The sequence below is a fragment of the Capra hircus genome, chromosome 11, assembly GCF_001704415.2.
Source record: "Capra hircus breed San Clemente chromosome 11, ASM170441v1, whole genome shotgun sequence".
Taxonomy (NCBI): domain Eukaryota; kingdom Metazoa; phylum Chordata; class Mammalia; order Artiodactyla; family Bovidae; genus Capra; species Capra hircus.
In genome coordinates, this window is record NC_030818.1 from 59207986 (window position 1) to 59235252 (window position 27267).

Here is a 27267-nt window from a genome sequence, read left to right on the forward strand (position 1 = left end):
CGATTCCTGGGTAGGGAAGAAGACCTGGAGAAGGGGTAGGCTACACACTCCATTTTTCTTGGGCTTCCCTGGTGGCTCAGACAGTAAAGAATCTGCCTCAATGTGGAAGACCTGGGTTTGATCCCTGGGTTGGGAAGATCCCCTGGAGGAGGGCATGGCAACCCACTTCAGTATTCTTGACTGGAGAATCCCCATGGACAGAGGAGCCTGGTGGGCTACAGTCCAAGGGGTCTCAAAGAATCAAACACAACTGAGTGACTAAGCACAGCACAGCACACGTGGTCTCTCAGTAGTTATATACAGATATGAGAGTTCTATCATAAAGAAGGCTGAGTGCTGAAGAATGGACGTTCTCAAATTGTAGTGCTGGAGAAGATTCTTGAGAATCCCTTGGATAGCGAGGAGATCAAATCCATCAATCCAAAAGGAAATCAATCCATTGGAAGGACTGATGATGAAGCTGAAGTTCCAGTACTTTGGCCACCTGATATCTATGAAGAGCTGACTCACTGGAAAATATCCTGATGCTGAAAAGACTGAAGGAAAAAGGAGAAGGGTGGCAGCGGATGAGATGGTTGGAGAGCATCACCTATTCAATGGACATAAACTTGGGCAAACTCTTGGGGATAGTGAGAGATGGGACAGCCTGCCATGGGGTCGCAGAGTTGGGCACACTTAGTGACTGAACAAGAACAACAATGATTTCTATGTGTGAATAGGAGTGAGATGACATTTTAGGCATGATGACTGGACACAGCCCCTGTAGAAACATGACACTTAAACTGTATCTCAAGAAATTAAGGTAATTTTACACCAAAGAATTGGAAGAAGTATATATCCCCTGGAGAAGGGAATGGCAAACCACGTCAGTATTCTTGCCTTGAGAACCCCATGAACAGTATGAAAAGGCAAATGATAGGATACTGAAAGAGGAACTCCTCAGGTCAGTAGGTGCCCAATATGCTCCTGGAGATCAGTGGAGAAATAACTCCAGAAAGAAGGAAGGGATGGAGCCAAAGCAAAAACAATACCCAGTTGTGGATGTGACTGGTGATAGAAGCAAGGTCTGATGCTGTAAAGAGCAATATTGCATAGGAACCTGGAATGTCAGGTCCATGAATCAAGGCAAGTTGGAAGTGGTCAAAAAGGAGATGGCAAGAGTGAACGTCGACATTCTAGGAATCAGAGAACTAAAATGGACTGGAATGGGTGAAATTTAACTCAGATGACCATAATACCTACTACTGCAGGCAGGTCCCTCAGGAGAAATGGAGTAGCCATCATGGTCAACAAAAGAGTCAGAAATGCAGTACTTGGATGCAATCTCAAAAACGACAGAATGATCTCTGTTCGTTTCCGAGGCAAACCATTCAATATCACGGTAATCCAAGTCTATGCCCCAACCAGTAACACTGAAGAAGCTGAAGTTGAACGGTTCTATGAAGACCTACAAGACCTTTTAGAACTAACACCCCAAAAAGATGCCCTTTTCATTATAAGGGACTGGAATGCAAAAGTAGGAAGTCAAGAAACACCTGGAGTAACAGGCAAATTTGGCCTTGGAATGCAGAATGAATCAGGGCAAAGGCTAATAGAATTTTGCCAAGAAAATGCACTGGTTGTAGCAAACACCCTCTTCCAACAACACAAGAGAAGACTCTACACATAGACATCACCAGATGGTCATCAACAAAATCAGATTGATTAATTTCTTTGGGGCCAAAGATGGAGAAGCTCTATACAGTCAAAGATAACAAGACCAGGAGCTGACTGTGGCTCAGATCATGAGCTCCTTATTGCCAAATTCAGACTTAAATTGAAGAAAGTAGGGAAAACCACTAGACCATTTAGGTATGACCTCAATCAAATCCCTTAAGATTATACAGTGGAAGTGAGAAATAGCTTTAAGGGACTAGATCTGAGACAGAGTGCCTGATGAACTATGGAATGAGGTTCGTGACATTGTACAGGAGATAGGGATCAAGACCATCCCCATGGAAAAGAAATGCAAAAAAGCAAAATGGCTGTCTGGGGAGGCCTTACAAATAGCTGTGAAAGAACAGAAGTGAAAAGCAAAGGAGGAAAGGAAAATTTAAGCATCTGAATGCAGAGTTCCAAAGAATAGCAAGGAGAGATAAGAAAGCCTTCTTCAGCCATCAATGCAAAGAAATAAAGGAAAAGAACAAAATGGGAAAGACTACAGATCTCTTCAAGAAAACTAGAGATACCAAGGGAACATTTCATGCAAAGATGGGCTCGATAAAGGACAGATGGTATGAACCTAACAGAAGCAGAAGATATTAAGAAGAGGTGGCAAAAATACACAGAACTGTACAAAAAAGATCTTCACAACCCGGATAATCATGATGGTATGATCACTTACCTAGAGCCAGACATCCTGGAATGTGAAGTCAAGTGGGCCTTAGAAAGCATAGCTATGAACAAAGCTAGTAGAGGTGATGGAATTCCAGTTGAGCTATTTCAAATCCTGAGAGATGATGCTGTGAAAGTGCTGCACTCAATATGCCAGCAAATTTGGAAAACTCAGCAGTGGCCACAGGACTGAAAAAGGTCAGTTTTCATTTCAATCACAAAGAAAGGCAATGCCAAAGAATGCTCAAACTACCACGCAATTGTACTCATCTCACATGCTAGCAAAGTAATGCTCAAAATTCTCCAAGCCAGGCTTCAGCAATACATGAACCATGAACTTCCTGATGTTCAAGCTGGTTTTAGGAAAGGCAGAGGAACCAGAGATCAAATTGCCAACATCCGCTGGATCATCGAAAAAGCAAGAGATTTCCAGAAAAACATCTATTTCTGCTTTATTGACTATGCCAAAGCCTTTGACTGTGTGGATCACAATAAACTGTGGAAAATTCTGAAAGAGATGGGAATACCAGACCACCTGACCTGCCTCTTGAGAAATCTGTATGCAGGTCAGGAAGCAACAGTTAGAACTGGACATGGAACAACAGACTAGTTTTAAATAGGAAAAGGAGTACGTCAAGGCTGTATATTGTCACCCTGCTTGTTTAACTTATATACAGAGTACATCATGAGAAACGCTGGACTGGAAGAAGCACAAGCTGGAATCAAGATTGCCGGGAGAAATATCAATAGCTTCAGATATGCAGATGGCATCACCCTTATGGCAGAAAGTGAAGAGGAACTAAAAAGCCTCTTGATGAAAGTGAATGAGGAGAGTGAAAAAGTTGGCTTAAAGCTCAACATTCAGAAAACAAAGATCATGGCATCTGGTCCCATCACTTCATGGGAAATAGATGGGGAAACAGTGGAAACAGTGTCAAACTTTATTTTTTGGGCTCCAAAATCACTGCAGATGGTGATTGCAGCCATGAAATTAAAAGACGCCTACTCCTTGGAAGAAAAGTTATGACCAACCTAGAGCATATTCAAAAGCAGAGACATTACTTTGCCGACTAAGGTCCATCTAGTCAAGGCTATGTTTTTTCCAGTAGTCATGTATGGATGTGAGAGCTGGACTGTGAAGAAGGCTGAGCACCAAAGAATTGATGCTTTTGAACTGTGGTGTTGGAGAAGACTCTTGAGAGCCATTCTGAAGATCAACCCTGGGATTTCTTTGGAAGGAATGATGCTAAAGCTGAAACTCCAGTACTTTGGCCACCTCATGCAGAGTTCACTCATTGGAAAAGACTCTGATGCTGGGAGGGATTGGGGGCAGGAGGAGAAGGGGACGACAGAGGATGACATGGCTGGATGGCATCACCGACTCGATGGACATGAGTCTGAGTGAACTCCGGGAGTTGGTGATGGACAGGGAGGCCTGGCGTGCTGCGATTCATGGGGTCGCAAAGAGTCGGACACGACTGAGCGACTGAACTAAACTGATATATCCCCAGCAAAGGTTATGGTGAGTACAAAGACCCAGGAATGGAAAAACGCTTGATGGAATTGAGAAATTAGAAGAATGCTTTTTATGTTTTTCACAAAGCAAAACAAAACCTATTTATTATTAGATGATCTGTGAAACTAACCTCTTTTACTAAATCACAAAAAATCTTTTGGGCTTTGAAATATAAACCATCATACACCTAGGGACAGTTTCACTGGATTAAAAGTGCTGCTTAAGGTCTTCACTAAAAGGTCATTGGGCATTTATTCTGCCAGAGATGTTGGATATAAATGACCTGAATTGTAACTTCAGAACTCCCACCTGGAGGTTCAAGTCTGACTTCTAAGTACCAAGGTAGTGTGAATCTAGCTAGCTCTTTGTCTCAGATCTTCTGACAGCTTTGCTCTTAAGTGAAAGAAAGACTTGGATCTTCACAAGGAAACCTTCAATGTGTACTGGCTGGGGGCACTTTTCTCCCTCTGCTTTCTGGATTTGGGTTATGTGGTATAAGACACAGGGAAGCGGAATTGGGTTTGCCTCATTCTATCAGTGCTGAATAAGTTCCTTGAGTAAAATACTCTTATTTTATTCTTCTTTAGATACCCAGCACCTACTACAATGCCTAGCTTATAGTACACCAGCTAATACCTGAATAGTTTTACTTTTTTAATGGTTGAAAAAAACCAAAAATATAGAAATGCTTTGTGGCACTTGAAAATTATATCAAATTCCATCTCAATATTAAAAATCAATTTTACTGAAACAGAGCCACAGTTATTTACATTTTGTCAAAACCTATGTGCTTTCATGTCATAATGGCAGCCTAGACTATGTGAGTTACCAGCCTTACTTACTATTTTCTAGTCACTTATTATTGGCCATAATCACAATGGTGTGATCACTTATCTAGAGCCAGACATCCTGGGGTGCCAAGTCAAGTGGGCCTTAGAAAGCACCACTATGAACCAAGGTAGTAGAGGTGATGGAATTCCAGCTGCTGCTACTGCTGCTAAGTCGCTTCAGTCGTGTCTGACTCTGTGCAACCCCATAGACAGTGGCCCACCAGGTTCCCCCATCCCTGGGATTCTCCAGGCAAAAACACTGGAGTGGGTTTCCATTTCCTTCTCCAATGTGTGAAAGTGAAGTAGCTCAGTTGTATCCAACTCTTAACGACCCCATGGACTGCAGCCCACCAGGCTCCTCCATCCATGGGATTTTCCAGGCAAGAGTACTGGAGTGGGATGCCATTGCCTTCTCCAGGAATTCCAGCTAAGGTATTTCAAATCTTAAAAGATGATGCTGTTAAAGCACTGCACTCAATATGCCAACAACTTTGGAGAAATTATCATTGGCCACAGGACTGGAAAACATCAGTTTTCATTGCAATCCCAAAGAAAGGCATTGCCAAAGAATGTCCAAACTACCACACAATTACACTCATTCACACGTTAGCAAAGTAATGCTCAAAATTCCCCAACATAGGCTTCAACAGTATATGAACCAAAAGTTTCCAGATACATAAGTTGGATTTAGAAAAGGCAAAGGAATCAGAGATCAAATTGCCAGCATCCTTCGGATCATAGAAAAAACTAGAGAATTCCTGAAAAACATCTGCTTCATTCACTATGCTAAAGCTTTTGATTGTGTGGTTTACAAAAACTGTGGAAAATACTTAAAGAGATGGTAATAACAGACCACTTTACCTGCCTCCTGAGGAGTCTGTATGCAGGTCAAGAAGCAACAGTTAGAACGGGACATGGAACAATGGACTGGTTCCAAATTGGGAAAAAAGTCTGTCAAGGCTGTTTATTGTCATCCTGCTTAAACCTATATGCAGAGTACAGCATCTGAAATGCTGGGCTGGATGAAGCACAAGCTGGAATCAAGATTGCTGGGGAAAATATCAATAATGACAGGTACGCAGATGACACCACCCTTATGGCAGAAAGTGAAAAGGATCTAAACAACCTTTTGATGAAAGTGAAAGAGGAGAGTGAAAAGGCTGGCTTAAAATTCAACATTCAAAAATCGAAGATCATGGTATCCAGCTCCATCACTTCATAGCAAAATGATGAGGAAACAAGGAAACAGTGAGAGACTTTATTTTCTGGGACTCCAAAATCACTGCAGATGGTGACTGCAGCCATGAAATTAAAAGACTCTTGCCCCTTGAAAGAAAGCCTTTGACAAACATATTAAAGAAAGCCTTTAGACAGCATATTAAAAAGCAAAGCCATTACTTTACCGACAAAGGTCCATCTAGTCAAAGTGATGGTTTTTCCAGCAGTCATGTATCAATGTGAGAGTTGGGCTATAAAGAAAGCTGAGTGCCGAGGAACTGATGCTTTTGAACTGTGGTGTTTGAGAAGACTCTTGAGAGTCCCTTGGTGCAAGGAGATCCAACCAGTCCATCCTAAAGGAAATCAGTCATGAATATTCATTGGAAGGACTGATGTGGAAGCTGAAGCTCTAATACTGTGGCCACGTGATGGGAAGAGAAGACTCATTAGAAAAGACCCTGAAGCTAGGAAAGATTGAAAGAGGGAGGAGAAGGGGATGACAGAGAACAAGATGGTTGGATGGCATCACCAACTCAACAGACATGAGTTTGAGCAAACTCCAGGAGATGGAGCAAGACAGGGAAGCCTGGCATGCTGTAGTCCATGGCATCGCAAAGAGTCGGACATGACTGAGTGACTAACAACTATTGGCCATTCACAGAAAAGTTTGCCAACCACTGTGACAAATAATTTTCATGTAAATGAATGAATATATGAATAAATTAACTATAACAGAAAATTTATTTTTATACAATTACTCCTCAAAAGTACTCCATGACAGAGATGCAGATGTTGTCTAGATTTTAACACATTTTATTAAAAATATGACACTTGTATGTATCGTTTTGCTGTGCTATTCTGAAATAGATTCAATCAGAATAAAAATTATAATTGTGTTTTCTAAATGAGCTTCTCCTATTTTTGTAATTAAGCATACATCATCATGCTTCCTTTCATGAGGATCAGTCAATCCCCCAAGAAATTCTTTTTAAATTCTATTCATCGTCTCAGGTCACTCGTCTCACTCTATCAAGTATGTGTATGTCCTTTTGGGATCTTCTTCCTTCTGCATTTGTCATTGGGTTCTAAACTTTTACCCTGTGATAGGCATTTCTGATTTAAAAAATATGACTGCAAGAAACTCAATCACCTGCCTTATATGTGAATTTCACTTTTTTGTTTACATTTCTAAAGAAATTCTAGCTATTACTGAATACTCACTGCACTTTTTGAAGTGGTTATTTGGAAGAACCACAAAGTGACTATATCTTGAAAAGCAGAACCAGTCACATTTGGATGAAATAAGATTTATGCTCTTGTATAAAGCAAGTTGATGAGGGTAAAAGAAGAGAGTGAAAAACCTGGCTTAAATTTCAATATTAAAAAAAAAATAAGATCATGGCATCCGATCCCATCACTTCATGGCAAGTAGAAGGGCAAACAGTAGAAGCAGTGACAGTTTTTCTTTCACTGGGCTCCAAAATCACTGCGGATGGTGACTGCAGCCATGAAATTAGAAGACGCTTGCTTCTTGGAAAGAAAGCTATGACAAACCTAGACAGTGTATTAAATAGCAAAGACATCACCCACAGACATCCAAGTAGTCAAAGCTATGGTTTTACCTATAGTCATATACAGATGTGAGAGCTGGACCATGAAGAATGCTGAGCACTGAAGAATTGATGTTTTGAATCATGGTGCTGGAGAAGACTCTTGAGAGTCCCTTGGACTGCCAGGAGATCAAACCTGTCAAGGCTAAAGGAAGTCAACTTTGAATATTCATTGGAAGGACTGATGCTAAAGCTGAAGTTCCGATAGTTTGGCCACCCCAAATCTCACTGAATGCAGACAGCCAGCTCATTGGAAAAGACCCTGATGTTGGGAAAGACTGAAGGCAAAAGGAGAAGAGGGTGACAGAGGATGAGATGGTTGGATAGCATCACCGACTCAATGGACATGAACTTGAGCAAACTCCAGGAGATAAGAGAGGACAGGGAAGCCTAGCATGCTGCAGTCCATGGGGCTGCAAAGAGTTGGACATGACTTAGCGACTGAACAACAACAACATAAAGCAAGATACACACACTGCTATTGATTTAACAACAACAACAACAAAAGCTATACAAAATACATATTACGAAATTAGAAATAAGCTACTCTGAACAGTGCAGGGAAACTGGAAGAGAACCAAAAGGAAAACGGCTCTAATGCTATTGCTTACACCTTCCTAGTGTTGGCATTCCTGCTGCTTTTCATTTATTTTCTTTTCCAAATTTCTGAAAAGGGATTACAAAGTAAATAACAAGTTGAATCTGTTACCTGAGATGACAAGTTTTTTTTTTTCCTTTTGTGTAGTTTTGCTTTTAAATTTGGAGAAGTGGATTCAGACTCAAGTTCTTTTAAAATAGAAAGCTTGTCTTCTGTACACCATTGATATCACTGAAACTGATAATTTTATAGAGGCAAAAATGTGGGTTTTGATATTTATCATCTCCTTTTTTCCTCTAAGTGTTTTGGAAATAAATTTATATAGATTGCAGTTAAGTAGTATGTTCATTTGCAATACACTATAGGGGAGATCTTATTCTTTCAAATTCAGGGGCCAGTGCTACAGAAGGAAAAGCTTTAGAAGTTAATACTACTTAGTTAATCCAGCTCATTAGCCCTAAATCTCAGTGAATGCTGAGAGTACTGTTAATGTAATAATTTCCTCTGTTAATGGAGTCAAAGCAAACTTCAAAGAATGGCTAGTACCTCATTCATTAACTTAATCAACTCTCTGGACACCTCACAGACAAGGCGTCCTGGTAGGAGGGCAATAAAGATGTAAGCAGGTGTTCTGTTCTATTTTCCCACCACTGATTTAAAAGTTAAAATTCAAATAACCAAGAGTGCACAAAAAGTAAACAGTCCCAGCTTCCCTGGTGACTCAGACAGTAAAGAATCTGCTGGTAATGCCAGAGACCTTGGTTTGATTCCTGGGTTGGGAAGATCTCCTGGAAGAGGAAATACAGTATTCTTGCCTGGAAAATTCCACGAACAGAAGATCCTGGCAGGCTACGGTCCATAGGGCCACGAACAGTAGGATGTGACTGAGCACATAGGCAGACACCACCTTTAAATAAGACCAGAACAAGAGAAATAAATGCTACTATGTAAATGCTACTATACTTTTGTCAGAACTTAACTGCAAGGAGATCCAACCAGTCCATTCTAAAGATCAGTCCTGGGTGTTCATCAGAAGGATTCATACTAAAGCTGAAACTCCAACACTTTGACCACCTCATGTGAAGAGCTGACTCATTGGAAAAGACTCTGATGCTGGGAGGGATTAGGGGCAGGAGGAGAAGGGGACGACAGAGGATGAGATGGCTGGATGGCATCACTGACTAGATGGACATGAGTTTGAGTGAACTCCGGGAGTTGGCGATGGACAGGGAGGCCTGGCGTGCTGCGATTCATAGGGTCGCAAAGAGTCGGACACAACTGAGCAGCTGAACTGAACTGAACTGAACTGAAGTTTGAAATGATCCAAATAGAGAACAGTCAATATAAAAAGCCAAAATCTAGTGTACTAGCATTGTACATTTTACATGCTAGAACTGCTGTACACACTTTAGCCTGTAAACAAAATGGATGCTGGGTGGTTATTAATTTGCAACATTATTATTTTGTTTTCCTTTAAAGATTTTCTAAAACAAAGGTCAATATATTTAATGAGTATATATAACAAATACTATTTTTTCACACTTATGACTTTTTTAATCTTTAAAACAAAGTGGGAAAAAGAAAAGATTGCTATTTTTCTTTCACTCAATCAATATGTGAATACCTTCCGCCTACCTAAGCAGTATTTAAATCTTGTTTTTGCTGCTTAGTCACTAAGCCATGTCCAACTGTTTTGCGACCCCATGGACGGTCCCATGGGATTTCCCAGGCAAGAATAGTGGAGTGGATTGCCATTTCCTTCTCCATGGTATCTTCCTGATTCAGAGATCAAATTCAGGTCTCCTGCATTGGCAGGTGGATTCTTCATCACTGAGCTACCAGGGAAGCCTGGTGCCTAGATGATAAAATTCAATAAGAATGCATTTTAAATTATTTTTTATTTTTATTAATTTTTAGCAGATCTTCTTATGAGTTCTTGAATCTCTCTCATTTCTGGATAGTCTTCACTACTATAGTTACTACTGAGGGAGGGAGGAAGGTCCCTATGCCTGTATAAAGTGTTAAGATGTCCGAGATTGCGTGGGATTCTTTTTTAAAGAAATAGGTTTTGTTTAGTGAACTAGTTAAAGTTTGGGGGTGGCAGAGAGAGAGAAGTTATTGGTGACAGCAGCTGGACAAGAAATAAAACAGCAGGAAGAGTTTTGCTTCTCTTTTGTCACTTGAAGAACTCTCCATTTTCTAAAACATAAAGTGAGTTTTCTGGTTCCGGCACAACCTTAACTGACTTCAAGTCCCACGGTGTGAATCCTTGGGAGTGACTGTTATTCTCCTTCTATACCTGCCCCTGGTTTCACCCCCAGCCAGGGAATTATTCAAAACTCTGTTTTCTTTCCTCTTTGCCTACTTAGACACTCAAAGCTGGAGAATGTTTCATAGTTCTACAAAGGACTTTTCTCCAGCCCAAACTAGCTGTACCTCCAGTTGCATTGAATTGTATGCTAGCAAAGCTTTCTTTTATTCTGTTCTATCTTGCAGGAATTTCTAAGAAGCTTTGATACGGTTATAGAGAAACTCACAAACATCTCTGATTTATAAAATGAAGATGTACTATTGAAAGCCTTACTTTTAATTAACAGAAACTAAACGCTTAGAAAATCAGTGTTCTCTAATGCAGAAGCAGCCTGTATTTTTAAAATAATGAATAAGAATGTTTCATGTAGAATGGGATTTAAAGTGTAATTTGATACATTGATTTTGTGTTCATTACTTATATTGTGTCTCTTTTACATTATACATGTCTTTAGATATTCAAAATCTAAGAAGGTAATTGGTACTTCTCTCGATTGAGACATGAAGGATAAAATCAGGTTTGGAGGTACTACTAATTTTCAGTTCAGTCTAACGCTCATACGTCCTGTGGGGTTTTTGCTCTTGGGCATATGTGCCTGCAACAAGCTTCCATGAGCTTATGGGGTGTCAGCTAGTCTAAGAAGCTTTAGTTGCTCCACCGGAAGGAAGGCTTTCTTTCTTCAGTGGTCTCACCTGGGCTTGTTCACATGGTGGTAGCTAGCCTGGCCCAGGATCCCAAGAGCCTGGCAATCCAGTGTTGCTGCCATTTTGTTCTATTAGCTAAAGAAAGTTACAAAGCCAGCCGGTGTTAAAGGCAAGGAGAAGTGGACTATAATATCTGGAATAGATAAACTAAGGATCGTAGTCATGCATGTGATCGTCTGGAACATGCACAGCTTTGGAGCTGTAGCAGTCATATGTACAATCATGTTGAGGAAACAGACAGTCAGGACATGAAGATAACTTGCAGAGATAATAATGTGTAACTAAGATGACCCTGGTAACATTTGTGTTCCTGGTTTTAGCTGTTCCCAAGATTTTAGTGGTGCCCTTGCACTTCCCTCAGTGTTGCTGTTAAATCCTTTCTTGAATCTGTGAGTCAATTAAGTCTCCCTTTTTACCTAACTTAAATGAGTTCTATTGGCTTTAATCAAAATTCCTGAAAAAATACCTGCACCCAAACTTATTTACATTTTCTTATTCCCTGTCCATTCTTGTCTTATACTAATATACTCAGTAGAATAAAGGTTAAGTTATATATTCATTTAGCTACTGCCTTTCATTTTTCAATCAATTTTATTTCCAATAAACCAAATGTCCATCTTCATTAAGCAACTCAACTGTATTTAATTCCTCATCTGGATTTGTAGGATGGTACTTTTTAAATGGTCCGAGTAGTCAGACACTACCCTTTAATTCCAAAAATTAGAGACTAAATGTCATTTAGGAAATTGAAAATCAACTTTTTATGACTTCAATTGAAAGAACTCGTACTGAAATGTGAACAATGTTCATGAAAAGTTAATGAATAAGACTAATGATAGTGTGTAGTAATTTTAGAATGATCAGGCTATTAAACTACTTATAACTAATGCTAATACCTTAGAGAAAAGAGGTTAATGGTATTAGAATTTCATGCTCATAACAAAACTGAACTTCAAAAGCCTTTCATGATCACATATATCAAGAGTCCACTTCACATTGCTCTCACATTCACTATCTAGACACATTCATTTATCATTTTAAATATAATTATTATGGATGTCAAACTCTAGTATCTGAAGCAATTTTATGACTTTTGAACACTGCATATCCCTGTATAATTTTGTGCTTCCTCCTAAGATTTAAAAATATTCCCTTTTCTTGTTCCCTTTTTGGGCCACTGTAATTGAGAGGTCTGTGTCCTTTTAAAGTCCCTTCAGCATATTGGAAGAAAAACATCATCTAGGAAAAAGGTAAATAATGCTTTTAGAAAACCAGAACAGACGGTAAGGATGCTAAGCTACTGAATGTACAGACTAGGAATAAAAGCCTCTGCTAAAAGAACGATTCTGTGACCCATTACATCCTTGCATCTCTCTGAATGGAAACAAAAAAGAAGGCACAGTTTCCAGGAAAGACACTATCAATGTTAGGTAAAATTTGTGTAGGAATATGCCTTTTCAGTATATTCTTCTTTCTTCAGAACCAGGCAGTTACTTTCAGTTACCTGATATTTACAGAGGTCAAGGAGGTGTCATTATTGCCTCAGTTTCAGTAGATTCACAGGCAATGTGGGAGAATTTAAGAGACTTAACAATTAGTGATAATGGTGTTTCCTCCCTTTGGTAATCCACTTCAAAATGTCTCTATAGAAGTTTATATGCCTCTATAAAAGTTTAAATTCAATTGAGTCAAAATGTTCATATTCCTGAGAAAAACAAATAATAGAATTTTAGTATACTTCCCCCAGTGAGACCCCTTCGTTCCAGTGCCACACTGGTTATCTGTAAATAAAGTGCAGCTTTCAAGGCAGTCAGTGAGCCGTCAAGCATGTGAAAGAGGCAATATTTCAGCAGTGCTGTGCTGTGCTAAGGAGTGAAATCCATCAGAGAGCTGATAAAACACAGGGGCCATTTGGGAAAGCTCTAAGCACACATTTACAAAAATATCAAATACAAATTAAAGGGAACTTAAGGATACTTTGTTTTGACTGCTGAAAAGGAAACAATGATACACAGAGGGACCCAGGTGGTTAATGTACTGTGCACATCACCACTATGAAGTACAAAACCTCAGTCTCTCAGCTCTTCAGAAACTACAAAGTCAGTTGATTGCATAGTGCCCTATAGAATAGACTTTAAACTTAAATGAGCAAACATCCCAGATATCCTTTCAAAGCTTGCCAATTCACTTGGCTTTTGAAGTCTTGTTATAGCGCTGTTGTGCAGGATAAGATTACAATGTTTTAACTCTACTAGAGGTTCTAAGCTTATCTCAAAAACAATACAGAAAATGGCAGGAGCCCTTGTTCATCGAAGTAAAAGTAAACAGGTACAGTAGTAACAGCAAAACAAATTTTCCGGATTCAGAGATGGTGCAATATGTAAACCTAAGGATCTCATGTTAATGTAAGTCCCTAGACATGGTAGTCAACTTCATTAGAAGGCAAATAGGGAGTTACTTTTTTCCATTTTAGTTCAATTTTAGGGAGTTTATTTTATATTGGAAGTTCAACTATGTTCACATATGAGCTAATGGTTTTCATCTATAGATTAACCTGGTTGTTTCCTGAGAAACCTACAGGCAGGTCAAGATGTAACAGTAAGAACCAGACATGGAACAACTGACTGGTTCCAAGTTAGGAAAGGAATACATCAAGGCTGTAAATTGTCAAGCTGCATATTTAACTTATATGCAGAATACATCATGTGAAATGCTGGGCTTGATGAATCACAAGCTGGAGTCAGGACTGTAAGGAGAAATATCAACAACCTCAGATATGCAGATCATACCACTCTAATGACAGAAAATAAAGAGGTACTTAAGAGCTTCTTGATGAGGGTGAAAAAGAAGAGAGAAAACGCTGGCTTGAAACTCAATATTAAAAATACTAAGATCATGGCATCCAGTCCCATTACTTAATGACAAATAGAATAGGGAAAAGTAGAAATAGTGACAGGTTTTATTTTCTTGGCCTCCAAAATCACTGTGGACGGTGACTGTAGCCATGAAAATAAAAGATCCTTGTTCCATGAAAGGAAAGCTATGACAGACCTAGAAAGCAGAGACATCAGTTTGCTTAAAAAAAGTCTTCATAGTCAAAGCTATTGTTTTTTTCCAATAGTCATGTACAGATGTGAGTTGGACCATAAAGAAGGCTGAGTGCTGAAGAACTGATGCTTTTGAATTGTGGTGCTAGAGAGGACTCTTGGGAGTCTCTTGGACTGCAACGAGATCAAACCAATCAATCCTAATGGAAATCAACCCTAAATACTCATTGGAAGGGATGATACTAAAGCTGAAGCTCCAAAACCTTGGCCACCTGATACAAAGGCCTGATGCATGGGAAAAGACCCTGGTGCTGGGAAAGATTGAAGACAAACAGAGAAGTTGGCAGAGGATGAGATGGTTAGGTAGCATCACCGACTCAATGGGCATGAATTTGAGCAAAATCTGGGAGACAGTGAAGGACAGGGAAGCCTGGTGTGGTTGCAATCCATGAAGCCTCAAAGAGTCGGACATGACTTGATGACTGAACAGCAACAACAGAAGGGTCTTTAGGATCCTGTCTCATTATCACCTTCTCTGCTCATATATATTTGTAGATTCAAGTGTCTTCTTACCACAATGACTAGAAAGTCTATAATGAAAATGCAAGATGGTGGACAAAATCACAACCCATGCTTAATGTTTACTTTGATGTCTTTTAGTAATTTGATTTGATAATTTGGAGATACAGAGTCATTCCTCTAACTGAAAGTGTGCGAAAAATGATCCATACCCAGTGAATGTTGCTGTCATTGGAAATAATTTGGTGGGTGTTTTTGGTTTTGAGTAACATTATTTCACATATCAATAGCAACAACAAAAATTAAGAGTGGACTATGCAACCAAAAAGTGGACTATGTAACCAAAAAAGATGTCCTTTTCATTATAGGGGACTGGAATGCACATGTAGGAAGTAAGAAACACCTGGAGTAACAGGCAAATTTGGCCTTGGAATGTGGAATGAAGCAAGGCAAAGACTAATAGAGTTTTGCCAAGAAAATGACTGGTCATAGCAAACACCCTCTTCCAACAACACAAGAGAAGACTCTACACATGGACATCACCAGATGGTCAACACCAAAATCAGATTGATTATATTCTATGCAGCCAAAAATGGAGAAGCTCTATACAGTCAACAAAAACAAGATCGGGAGCTGACTGTGGCTCAGATCATGAACTCCTTATTGCCAAATTCAGACTTAAATTGAAGAAAGTAGGGAAAACTGCTAGACCATTCAGGTGTGACCTCAATCAAATCCCTTATGATTATACAGTGGAAGTGAGAAACAGATTTAAGGGTCTAGATGTGATAGATAGAGTGCCTGACGAACTATGGAATGAGGTTCACGACATTGTACAGGAGACAGGGATCAAGACCATCCCCATGGAAAAGAAATGCAAAAAAGCAAACTGGCTGTCTGGGGAGGCCTTACAAATAGCTGTGAATGAAGAGAAGTGAAAAGCAAAGGAGAAAAGGAAAGATATAAGCATCTGAATGCAGAGTTCCAAAGAATAGCAAGAAGAGATAAGAAAGCCTTCTTCAGCCATCAATGCAAAGAAATAGAGGAAAAGAATAGAATGGGAAAGACTAGAGATCTCTTCAAGAAAATTAGAGATACCAAGGGACCATTTAATGCAAAGATGGGCTCGATAAAGGACAGAAATGGTATGAACCTGACAGAAGCAGAAGATATTAAGAAGAGGTGGCAAGAATACATGGAAGAACTATACAAAAAAGATCTTCATGACCCAGATAATCATGATGATGTGATCACTACTAATCTAGAGCCAGACATCCTGGAATGTGAAGTCAAGTGGGCCTTAGAAAGCATCACTACCAACAAAGCTAGTGGAGGTGATGGAATTCCAGTTGAGCTATTTCAAATCCTGAAAGATGATGCTGTGAAAGTGCTGCACTCAATATGCCAGCAAATTTGGAAAACTCAGCAGTGGCCACAGGACTGGAAAAGGTCAGTTTTCATTCCAATCCCAAAGAAAGGCAATGCCAAAGAATGCTCAAACTACCACACAATTACTAGCACATCTCACATGCTAGTAAAGGAATGCTCAAAATTCTCCAAGCCAGGCTTCAGCAATATGTGAACCGTGAACTCCCTGATGTTCAAGCTGGTTTTAGAGAGGGCAGAGGAACCAGAGATCAAATTGCCAACATCTGCTGGATCATGGAAAAAGCAAGAGAGTTCCAGAAAAAACATCTATTTCTGCTTTATTGACTATGCCAAAGGCTTTGACTGTGTGGATCACAATAAACTGTGGAAAATTCTAAAAGAGAAGGGAATACCAGACCACCTGACCTGCCTCTTGAGAAATCTGTGTGCAGGTCAGGAAGCAACAGTTAGAACTGGACATGGAACAACAGACTGGTTCCAAATAGGAAAAGGAGTACGTCAAGGCAATATTTTGTCACCCTGCTTATTTAACTTATATGCAGAGTACATCATGAGAAACACTGGACTGGAAGAAACACAGCTGGAATCAAGATTGCCAGGAGAAATATCAATAAGCTCAGATATGCAGATGACACCACCCTTATGGCAGAAAGTTAAGAGGAACTAAAAAGCCTCTTGATGAAAGTGAAAGAGGAGAGTGAAAAAGCTGGCTTAAAGCTCAACATTCAGAAAACAAAGATCATGGCATCCAGTCCCATCACTTCATGGCAAATAGATGGGGAAACAGTGGAAACAGTGTCAGACTTTATTTTGGGGGGCTCCAAAATCACTGCAGATGGTGATTGCAGTCATGAAATTAAAAGACACTTACTCCTTGGAAGGAAAGTTATGACCAACCTAGATAGCATATTCAAAAGCAGAGACATTACTTTGCCAACTAAGGTCCGTCTAGTCAAGGCTATGGTTTTTCCAGTAGTCATGTATGGATGTGAGAGTTGGACTGTGAGGAAAGTTGAGCACCAAAGAATTGATGCTTTTAAACTGTGGTGCTGGAGAAGACTCTTGAGAGTCCCTTGGACTGCAAGGAGATTCAACCAGTCCATCCTAAAGGAGATCAGTCCTCGGTGTTCTTTGGAAGGACTGATGCTAAAGCTGAAACTCCAATACTTTGGCCATCTCATGTGAGGAGTTGACTCATTGGAAAAGACCCTGATGCTGGGAGGGATTGGGGGCAGGAGAAGAAGGGGATGACAGAGGATGGAATGGCTGGATGGCATCACTACCCCATCGCCCCAGGGATCGAGCCCAGGTCTCCTGCATTGCTGGCAGATTATTTACCACTGAGCCACCAGGGAAGCCTGGCTAAAAGACATTGTCACAGTATAACATAGACAGCAACATCAGGAAATAACTGCCACTCCTACCACTTGAAGGATTAAGGAACCAATAAAGGAAGGCATTGGAATCATTAAGGATTGGAGGAGGAGATTTGTGGAGATGAACATCAGACTTCCCTGGTGCTAGAGTCTCTGAGGTGGACATGATGAAATTAAATGCTGGGAATGAAAATGTTGGAAAGACTACAAAGTAGAATCACCTGCTATTACAGAAAGGCACTGCTGCAGCCAGAATGAAGAAGTATTGAGGTAACTACCTGGAGCAGGAAGAAACAGAGAGGAAGTCCACCATATGAGCAATCCTTATGTCTCCTCTAGTCTTTCTAGTTCCTTCCAGTAGTCTCAAGCAGAGGGTCAAGAGAGAAATGGGGTTTGCAAAGCTCCTGTTCAGCATTATAAAGCCAACTACCAAAGTGGGGCTGGAGCCAAGAGACAATGGTTTGAACTGCCACAACCTCTACCTTACAGGACAGTGAAGGGTTTGCAATTACATCATTGATGGACAGTTCTCAAGAGTGTCAGATTGGATCCAGTGAGTTATGAGAAATGCTCTAGCATGAAAGCAAGAATTAAGTAATGATCATTTCCCTTTTTTCTAGTTTTGAGATACATTTTTCTTTATCAGAAAGTTGTAGCTTAATAAAAATCTGTACAGAGTACATCTGTACATCTGTACATATTCAGTGTTTCCTATTAAAGAGATTTCTACAGGCCATTATTCAGGTCTATTATTCTAACATTAGATACATTTTAGCTTATTAGCTTAAAATCAGCAACATTACATATTACAAATGCAAAGATGTGCCCGCTTTCAGGATTCTAGACTGCTTTTGTCCAGATATTATAGAATTGTTAGAAATAATCCATGAGAAACTGTGACTTTGTTAAATTAAATAAAATTTACATATAGACATAATAAAGATTTCAATTATTTATAAAAAATATTTTTAAAGTAAAAAAAATCTATGTTTTAGTCACACAAAAATGGATCCTACCTCAATTTTTTTACTTAATATCATCCCTTGTAATATTACACAGATTGATATTCCCCAATCTTGGTATTATCTGCATTCAAATGTACATTCACATAATATGTTAAAATTCCCTTTTGATGGTAATTTATGTTTTTTCTAACTTTCTGCTATGATGATAAATGATGAATGAACAAATGACAGGATACACATTGAACAATCTTTATATGTGATCTCATATACAAAGTGTTGGAGAAGGAAATGGCAATCCCCTCCAGTATTCTTGCTTGGAAAACCTCATAGACAGGGGAGCCAAGCAGCCTACAGTCCATGGTGTCACAAAAGTGCTGGATACGACTGAGAGACTAAACAACAAATATACAAAGGGCATGTGTATGTGTGTGTGTGTGTGCGTGTGTGTGTGTGTGTGTGTGTTCTTGGCACTTAGAATGATATATATAATGGACAAAACAATACCGAGTTAGATAAACAATCAGTATTTTGTTTAATGTTCATTAATAGTTGGGTCAGCCATTGATGACTTAAAACATCATGAAAAGAGAACAAAATACAGTCCTATGAGTGTCATGTCATCTTTTTATTCAAAGCATTTTTATAATCAGTATTTTTCTTTCTCATAACCAGATCCTACACCATGTGAAGCCCTTACCATATTACAGCTACGACCAGCCGGTGATCAGGTACTGCCAGGCTCACCAGCCACTCCACGTCAACAAGGGCTACGAAGCAGTGTCTCCAGAACAGGATGAATCTCCCTGTCTGGAGCTTGGGCACGACCACAGCTTCATCGCCACCATCGCCAGGTCTGCAGCCCCAGCCATTTACCTTGAGAGAATAACAAACTAACGTGAAAGGCAACCCCTCGTTGGAGAACTCAATCCGGGGAAGGAGGGCCTTCATCTTAAAGGAGAATGAGTGTCCAAATAAGGCAATCCGGCCGGCTCATCGCTCCTGAGATATTTATGGCATAGAGTAAAAGAAACAAAGAAAACTGCTTAAAGAGAGCAGTGGATGTACCTGCAAGCATAACCAGGAGAACTACAGAACTCTCTTTGCTTTAAAACATACAAACCGAAATTCTCCTGGATGTAAATAGTAAACATGTCAGGTTCTTATAAAAATAGATTTCACCTTAGCTACATATAGCTTTGTTTGTATATTTTGCTTTTTCTACAACTGCATGGTTCCTGGGCTGCAGAACCACAGTGGGGTGGGGGTGGGGGGGGCATCAAACCAGATGTGGGTGGGAAATTGGGGGAACAATACATTTTTCACTGTTAAATGTGTGTAACAGATTATTCCACTTGTTTTTGACTCATTTTTTCTTTAAAAATGTCATTTGTTCTTGTTTGGTTTGTTATGTCTTTTTACTGGTCATGTGATTCTATTTCCAATTCTAAACATGGGCACTGAAATTTACGTTGTTCCAAAAGATTTCCTTTACTGCAGACCACAAAGAAACAAAGTTGACCACAAAGTCTGACAGAACTACTGGAAAGAAAATCCAACAAAATCTGAGCAAATGATCCTTCAAGTCACATTGTATGCAATGTGAAAAGTTTTGATTTTTTTATCCTATTGGCAGCCCACACTGTGAGCTTTCACTATGTGACAGGTGAAGAGAAAGACCTGGGAAGACCTCCAAATAAGAAGACTCTTAGAAAGTTTCTCAACTTCATATACCTAGGGATATATGAAGAACAAAGTCCATGTGGTCAATGAACGAAACTACCACGCTGACAAATTTCTAAACACAAGATAATGTGTCACCTTGCTTTTTAAATTAATTATCAATTAGCTTTTGTGTAGATTTTATCAATAAAAGAAAAAATATTGGAAAAAATAAACAATTATTTTGTGGTTAGTATACCACAGCCCACCTAATGTTGAATGCTTTGTCTCCATATTACGGAATTGTTCTAATGTATAGTGACAGTTCGAGAAGAATATTTTGATATCTGTCAAGTGCCTTCTATATGTTCTTCCCTCAGGTAAGGAAGTCCTACAAGATTAGAAAAGAATTATGAGATAGCTTATGCACTAATCGCTTTCATAGTTTCATTTACAGATATGATGTGACTCAGAACTATTTAGCAATAAGAAAAAATTAAGTATCCATGAAAGTTTTGGAGGTTGAATGAGCTTCTAGGACAGATAGAACTGTGTGGATATTGATTACAATTTCAATAAAGCATAGTTATCAACCATTGTTTAACAAAGGATATACCTATGCACACATCAGTTGAACCATTTTCACTTGACTTCCTTGGTTCTGTGATGCTATCTCATCAATTCTCCGATTCACTACAGACATTATCCTGATCTAGCCACTTGTCTGATTCGCTATTTTTAAAATAAATTGAAAGTATATAATGTATGTCATCCTTTATTAGGTGAGATTTTGCATTCTGAAAGGTGCTAATATATGGTGATACTGGTGGGTTTTCTGAAGAACTAAATTGATTGCTGCCATCCGTTTGATTCCAAATTCTCTTAAAATAAAATTATTGTCAATTACTTTCACATCAAAGTAAACTAGCATAGAGTACTAAGAATTTTTTCTTCAAGGTCATTCTGTCTTACTACTATTTTAAATTAGATTTGAAGATAAATTCTCTTAACTGATAAAAATGTTGTCATATTAGAGAAAATTAAAGGAAGCGTTTTACATTGGAACACAGGTGGTTGCCCTCAGATTCTGATAACTTTCCTGTTAACATTTATATGGGCTTCCCTGGTAGCTGAGCTGGTAAAGAATCTGCCTGCAATGCAAAAGACTCCAGTTCAGTTCCTGGATTGACAAGATCCGCTGCGCAAGGATTAGGCTACCCACTCCAGTATTCTTGGGCTTCCCTGATGGCTCAGCTAATAAGGAATCTGCCTCCAGTGCAGGAGACCTGGGTTTGATTTGAAGTTAAATTCTATCTTAATTGATAAAAATTTTGTCATATTAAAGAAATGTAAAGGAAGCTTTTTACATTAGAACACAGGCTGTTGCTCTCAGATTCTGATAACTTTCTTGTTAACATTTATAAGTTTTTATTATATTATATCTGGGTATGTTTCTTATACATATTCAAGTACATATTCAAGTATAGTTATATATCACCAACTCAGTGAACATAAATTTGAGCAAACTCCAACAGATAGTTACGAACAGGGGCCTGGTGTGCTGCAGTCTACAGGGTCACAGAGTTGAACATGATGTAGTGACTGAACAATAACAACAAAATTCAAGTATAGAATGAATTGATTATGAGCTTAAAAGTTAAAAATAATTATTTGCCGATTTAATTTTTTTTAAGAATTATTTAACAGATTTGTGTAGTCTTCCAGGTGGCACTAATGGTAAAGAGCCCACCAGCCAGTGCAGGAGACTTAAGAGATGCAAGTTTTATCCCAGGTTGGGAAGATGCCAACCCAGGAAATGGCAACCACTCCAGCATTCTTATCATGGGAAATCCTATGGACAGAGAAGCCTGGCAGGCCACAGTCCATAGGGTTGCGAAGAGTCAAACATGACTGAAGTGACAGTATAGCACACAATATATTTGTAGCAAAATATTTTGGAGTGTTTTCCCAAATTACATGGATTCTCTTAATTCTTCCCACCATCTCCATCTATCCAACATCACCTATATATCCCATCTGCCACCCCATCCCGGCCTGAGGTGATTTACTAGAGGTCATACCTGAAAAATTGTGATCAAATTTCACTTAAATCAACAATTTATTTTGTTTATTTCTCTTTCTTGTAAGCAAAAACTGCCCTAAAATTGATAATATTCATGTTATATAAAACTGCCATATTTGGTCAACCATTGCCTCAAATCTAACATGAAATACTGAACTGCTAGCAAAACAGACAACATTATGACAACGCTATATCCTCTTAATGGGAAAACTTTCAAAGAAGTTTTTAAAAACAGTTTCACTTACATATACCAGAAGAAGTTTTACTGCATTTTGGAACTCTGCTGATGATTAAACAAAAATTTGAACCAGCCAAAAACACTAACAAACCAAAAAAAATCTTAAAAAAAAAAAAAAGTTGCTCAAGTAGATTTAGAAAAGTGATTGAAAAATTCAACCAAAAAATTGTGTGAGAGATCAAGTAGATTCTTAGAGAAAAACAACTTCTTGAAAAAATTAGTGCTATTTTCAACAAAGAACTTAACCAGATACTGGATCTTTTAAGATCCTTTAAGCCCAAAAGTTAATCATGTCTATGCTGAAAGCCTAGTATAACCAAGAAGGATGCAAGTTTTCTGTCAGTCACAATCAAGACTAAATTACTGTTAGGACCCCTCAGTGATATACAGCAAACCTCAACCAGCTGGTCACGTTCATCACCATTCCCGGTTTACTCAACTGCTGTGCTATGCAAACTGATTGCCCCAGATTCCCTCTTCTCTCTAAACCTGGAAGAAAGTTCGTAATTTGAAACTGTGGCCCCATCAGAAGGTGCCATTCAATGAGTCAAGCAGCATGCTCAGTATTTTCCTAGTACAGGGGAAGAAATATATCACACCTCTAGAGACATTTTGAATTTTTTCTCTAGGTATAGCTAACATAAGTTTTGGGTTTTGTTTTATACTGTCTTCTAAAAGTCAGAAATCATTTTGATTCTATTTATTTTTTAGGTTAAAATGTTAAAGATCCTTAAAATGAGTTATGCTTTATTTCAAGACCACGCTAATTAGTAGTTTGCTTTTATACTGTAATATTTATTAAACCTCTGAAAGGTATGCGGGTTGAGGGGTAGCATGGTGTTAACCATGTTAATCAGAACTATGAATGTGACACCTACAGACTGAAATGTCAGTTATTCAAACATTATATTTTTCATAAACATTCTTAGTAAAGTTGAATTTGCTTTTACTTGCTGTTTAATACAATAAGGAAATATCTAAAATCAGAAACTATATATATATATATGTTTAAATTTTAATTCTATTGTAGCTCTACTCACAATATATCATATATGACCTTCTGAGACTAAAGCTATAAATGGTGAGTCATCATTGGCAGAATGCCAGAAACCCAAGTACTTTGAAAATTAAAGAGAGACTAAGTTACAATATTTCATATAATTTCACTCAGTAATAAGACAGTGTGAGAGGAAGGAGGCCTCTAGGAGGATGTCCCTAGCATCTGCATTTAGCCTTCATGCCACACTTTTGTCAGTAGCTTGAGCAAAAGTGACACATATCATGAAACTGAGAAAAGGGAGAAAGTGTAGCATTCCAACCTGTAAACCTTGTTTTTTATAAGCAATCATTTCATGCAAATCACATTTGGAAATTTTGGTTGACCAGAACTTTATCATTACTCCACAGTGTCAGAAGACCATCAAAGGAGACAAATCAAAGAGAAGCACAAAATAAAGAATGGTATTATTTGAACCTGACCTTTACTAGTCAAACCATGCCTAGGATTCAGTATCAGTGTTATATCAGCAAGGGGACATCTCCAAGAATGTAAAAATAATACTGATATTTGTGTAATCCATAGCATATAACCCTGCTCAATCAAGGAAAGCATGTACATTTGCAAATAACTATTTCCACATTTACAAATGACATGAAATACCCTTGTGTCTGAAATGCATGGAGGCATTTCTTTATGAAGAACACAATATATTTTAATCTTGCTAATAATAGAGCGAATGTCAAGTTCACCTGGATTAAATGAAAATGAATAATTAAAATGACAAGAACCTAGTATCATGAATGAAAAATGAATCTTTCCATATACAACTTTCCTCTTCCTTGTTGGAGATAGGCCCATTGTTTCTAGTGTGTAAAGCATTGCAAAATTATAATGAATTAATAAATGCACAGAGTATTGCAGAAAGCAAAGAAGAAGTAAAGAGTCTCTTGAGGAAAGTTAAAGAAGTGAGTGAAAAAGTTGGCTTAAAATTCAAAAAACTAAGATCATGGCATCCAGTGCCATCACTTCATGGCATATAGATGGGAAAACAATGGAAACAGTGACAGACTATTTTGGGGGGCTCCAAAATCACTTCAGATGGTGACTGCAGTCATGAAATTAAAAGCTACTTGCTCCTTGGAAGAAAAGCTATGACCAACCTAGACAGCAGAGACATTACTTTGCCAATAAATGTCCATCTAGTCAAAGCTATGGTTTTTCCACTAGTCATGTATGGATAGGAGACTTGGACTATAAAGAAAGCTGAGCGCTGATGAAATGATGCTTTTGAACTGTGATGTTGGAGAAGACTCTTGAGAGTCCCTTGGACTGCAAGGAGATCCAACCAGTCAATCCTACAGGAAATCAGTCCTGAATATTCATTGGAAGGACTGATGTTGAAACTGAAACACCAATACTTTGGCCATCTGATGCAAAGAACTGACTCACTGGAAAAGATCCTGATGCTGGGAAAGATTGAAGGTGGGAGGAAAAGGGGATAACAGAAGATGAGATGGTTGGATGGCATCACTGACTCCATGGACATGAGTTTGAGCAAGCTCTGGGAGTTGGTGACGGACAGGGAGGCCTGGCATGCTGCAATCCATGAGGTCGCAAAGAGTTGGATATGACTGAGTGACTGAACTGAACTGATACATGTATATGCATTAAATAGATCTGAATTTATTATTTATTAAATAGTTGTGCAAACTCTGGGGAATAATGGAGGAGAGAGGAGTTTGGCATGCTGCAGTCCATGAGATCACAAAGAGTCAGACATGATTTAGGAACTGAACAACAACAACATATTTATATGTTAGTGTGTGATTTTATAATATTCTATAAAGTCGGCTTTTTCAAATTAGAGAAATATATATATTGCTTCATATTTCAGATATATACATATATAATTTAACTAACTACTTATATTGGGAAATTTCCTTCAAGAAGAACAAAATAAAGTTAGAATTTCTACTTTAAAGCATTAAAATGAAATGAATATTGAAATATAAAATTTTAAATAATTTAAGAAATTTAAATGCATATGCAGTAAGTCCACAAGAATAATATAGGTAAATGGATAATATTACAGAAACACTAAAGGTGGAAAATGTAAAAATGATATTTTGATAAATAAACATAAACCATGTAAAAGAAATATCTCAAAAAAATGCAAAGCAAACTGGTCCTTTAGAATTTGTAACATAAACAATTACAATTATGTAATATCTTTAATATACAAAGAGTTCTAAAAAGATAAGTTAGGGATTCTATTTATGTAATGTTGATATGGTGAAATTATAGAAGTGGTGAGCAAATTAGTGCTGTCTGTGAGTCAGGAATGTAAGAGAGAGAGGTCTGAGTGTGACTATAAGGAGATAGCATAAAACACGGAGGGGATAACATAGTTCCATACCTTGATTATAATGATATTTACACAGAATAATAAAAATGGCAGATAATGTGCTAAAGTCAATTCCCTACTTTTGATTTTGCGTTACACTTATGTACGATGTAAATATTGTGAAAACAAGGTAAAAATTACATAAGAACTCTGCAATTTTTTTGCAACTTCTCAGGAATCTGAATTTATCTTAAAAATGAAAAATTAAATTATAAAGAAAAGTATGAATAAACGAGTCAAGGTTTTGAATATAACAATTTCATACACATATTTGCATAAAAATACACAAAGAAGAAATAAAAAAGCCCAATAATCATGCTTTACCCATCATTAATCAAGTCTAACCACTAGACCATTCAGGTATGACCTAAATCAAATCCCTTATGATTATACAGTGGAAGTGAGAAATAGATGTAAGGGACTAAATCTGATAGAGTGCCTGAAGAACTATGGACAGAGGTTTGTGATATTGTACAGGAGACAGGGATCAAGACCATCCCCAGGAAAAAGAAATGCAGAAAAGCAAAATGGCTGTCTAAGGAGGCCTTACAAATAGCTGTGAAAGGAAGAGAAGCGAAAAGCAAAGGAGAAAAGGAAATATATGCCCATTTGAATGCAGAGTTCCAAAGAATAGCAAGGAGAGATAAGAAAATCTTCCTCAGCAATCAATGCAAAGAAATAGAAGAAAACAATAGAACGGGAAAGACTAGACATCTCTTCACAAAAATGAGAGATACCAAGGGAACATTTCATGCAAAGATGGACTCAATAAAGGACAGAAATGGTAGGGACCTAAGAGAAGCAGAAGATATTAAGAAGAGGGGGCAAGAACATGCAGAAGAACTGTACAAAAATGATCTTGAGGACCCAGTTAATCATGAAGGTGTGATCACTCACACTCACCTAGAGCCAGACATCCTGGAATGTGAAGTCAGGTGGGCCTTAGGAAGCATCTCTATGAACAAAGCTAGTGGAGGTGATGGAATTCCAGTTGAGCTATTTCAAACCCTAAAAGATGATGCTGTGAAAGTGCTGCATTCAATGTCAGCAAATTTGGAAAACTCAGCAGTGGCCACAGGACTGGAAAAGGTCAGTTTTCATTCCAATCCCAAAGAAAGGCAATGTTAAAGAATGCTCAAACTACCGCACAGTTGCACTCATCTCACACACTAGTAAAGTAATGCTCAAAATTCTACAAGACAGGCTTCAGCAATACATGAACTGTGCACTTCCAAATGTTCAAGCTGGTTTTAGAAAAGGCAGAGGAACCAGAGGTCAAACTGCCAACATCTGCTGGATCATGGAAAAAGCAAGAGAGTTCCAGAAAAACATCTATTTCTGCTTTATTGACTATGCCAAAGCCTTTGACTGTGTGGATCACAATAAACTGTGGAAAATTCTGAAAGAGATGGGAATACCAGACCACC

At 38.4% G+C, this 27267-nt stretch overlaps 1 protein-coding gene across 1 annotated transcript in view; it reads left to right on the forward strand.

Moving 5' to 3' along the window:
• Positions 1-19475, forward strand: part of LRRTM4 (leucine rich repeat transmembrane neuronal 4) — a 1007311-nt gene extending 987836 nt beyond the window's left edge. Inside the window, exon 3 of the mRNA XM_018055391.1 lies at positions 19129-19475. Coding sequence (XP_017910880.1) covers positions 19129-19350 — 222 coding nt within the window. The 3' untranslated portion in view covers positions 19351-19475. The remainder of the gene's footprint in view (positions 1-19128) is intronic.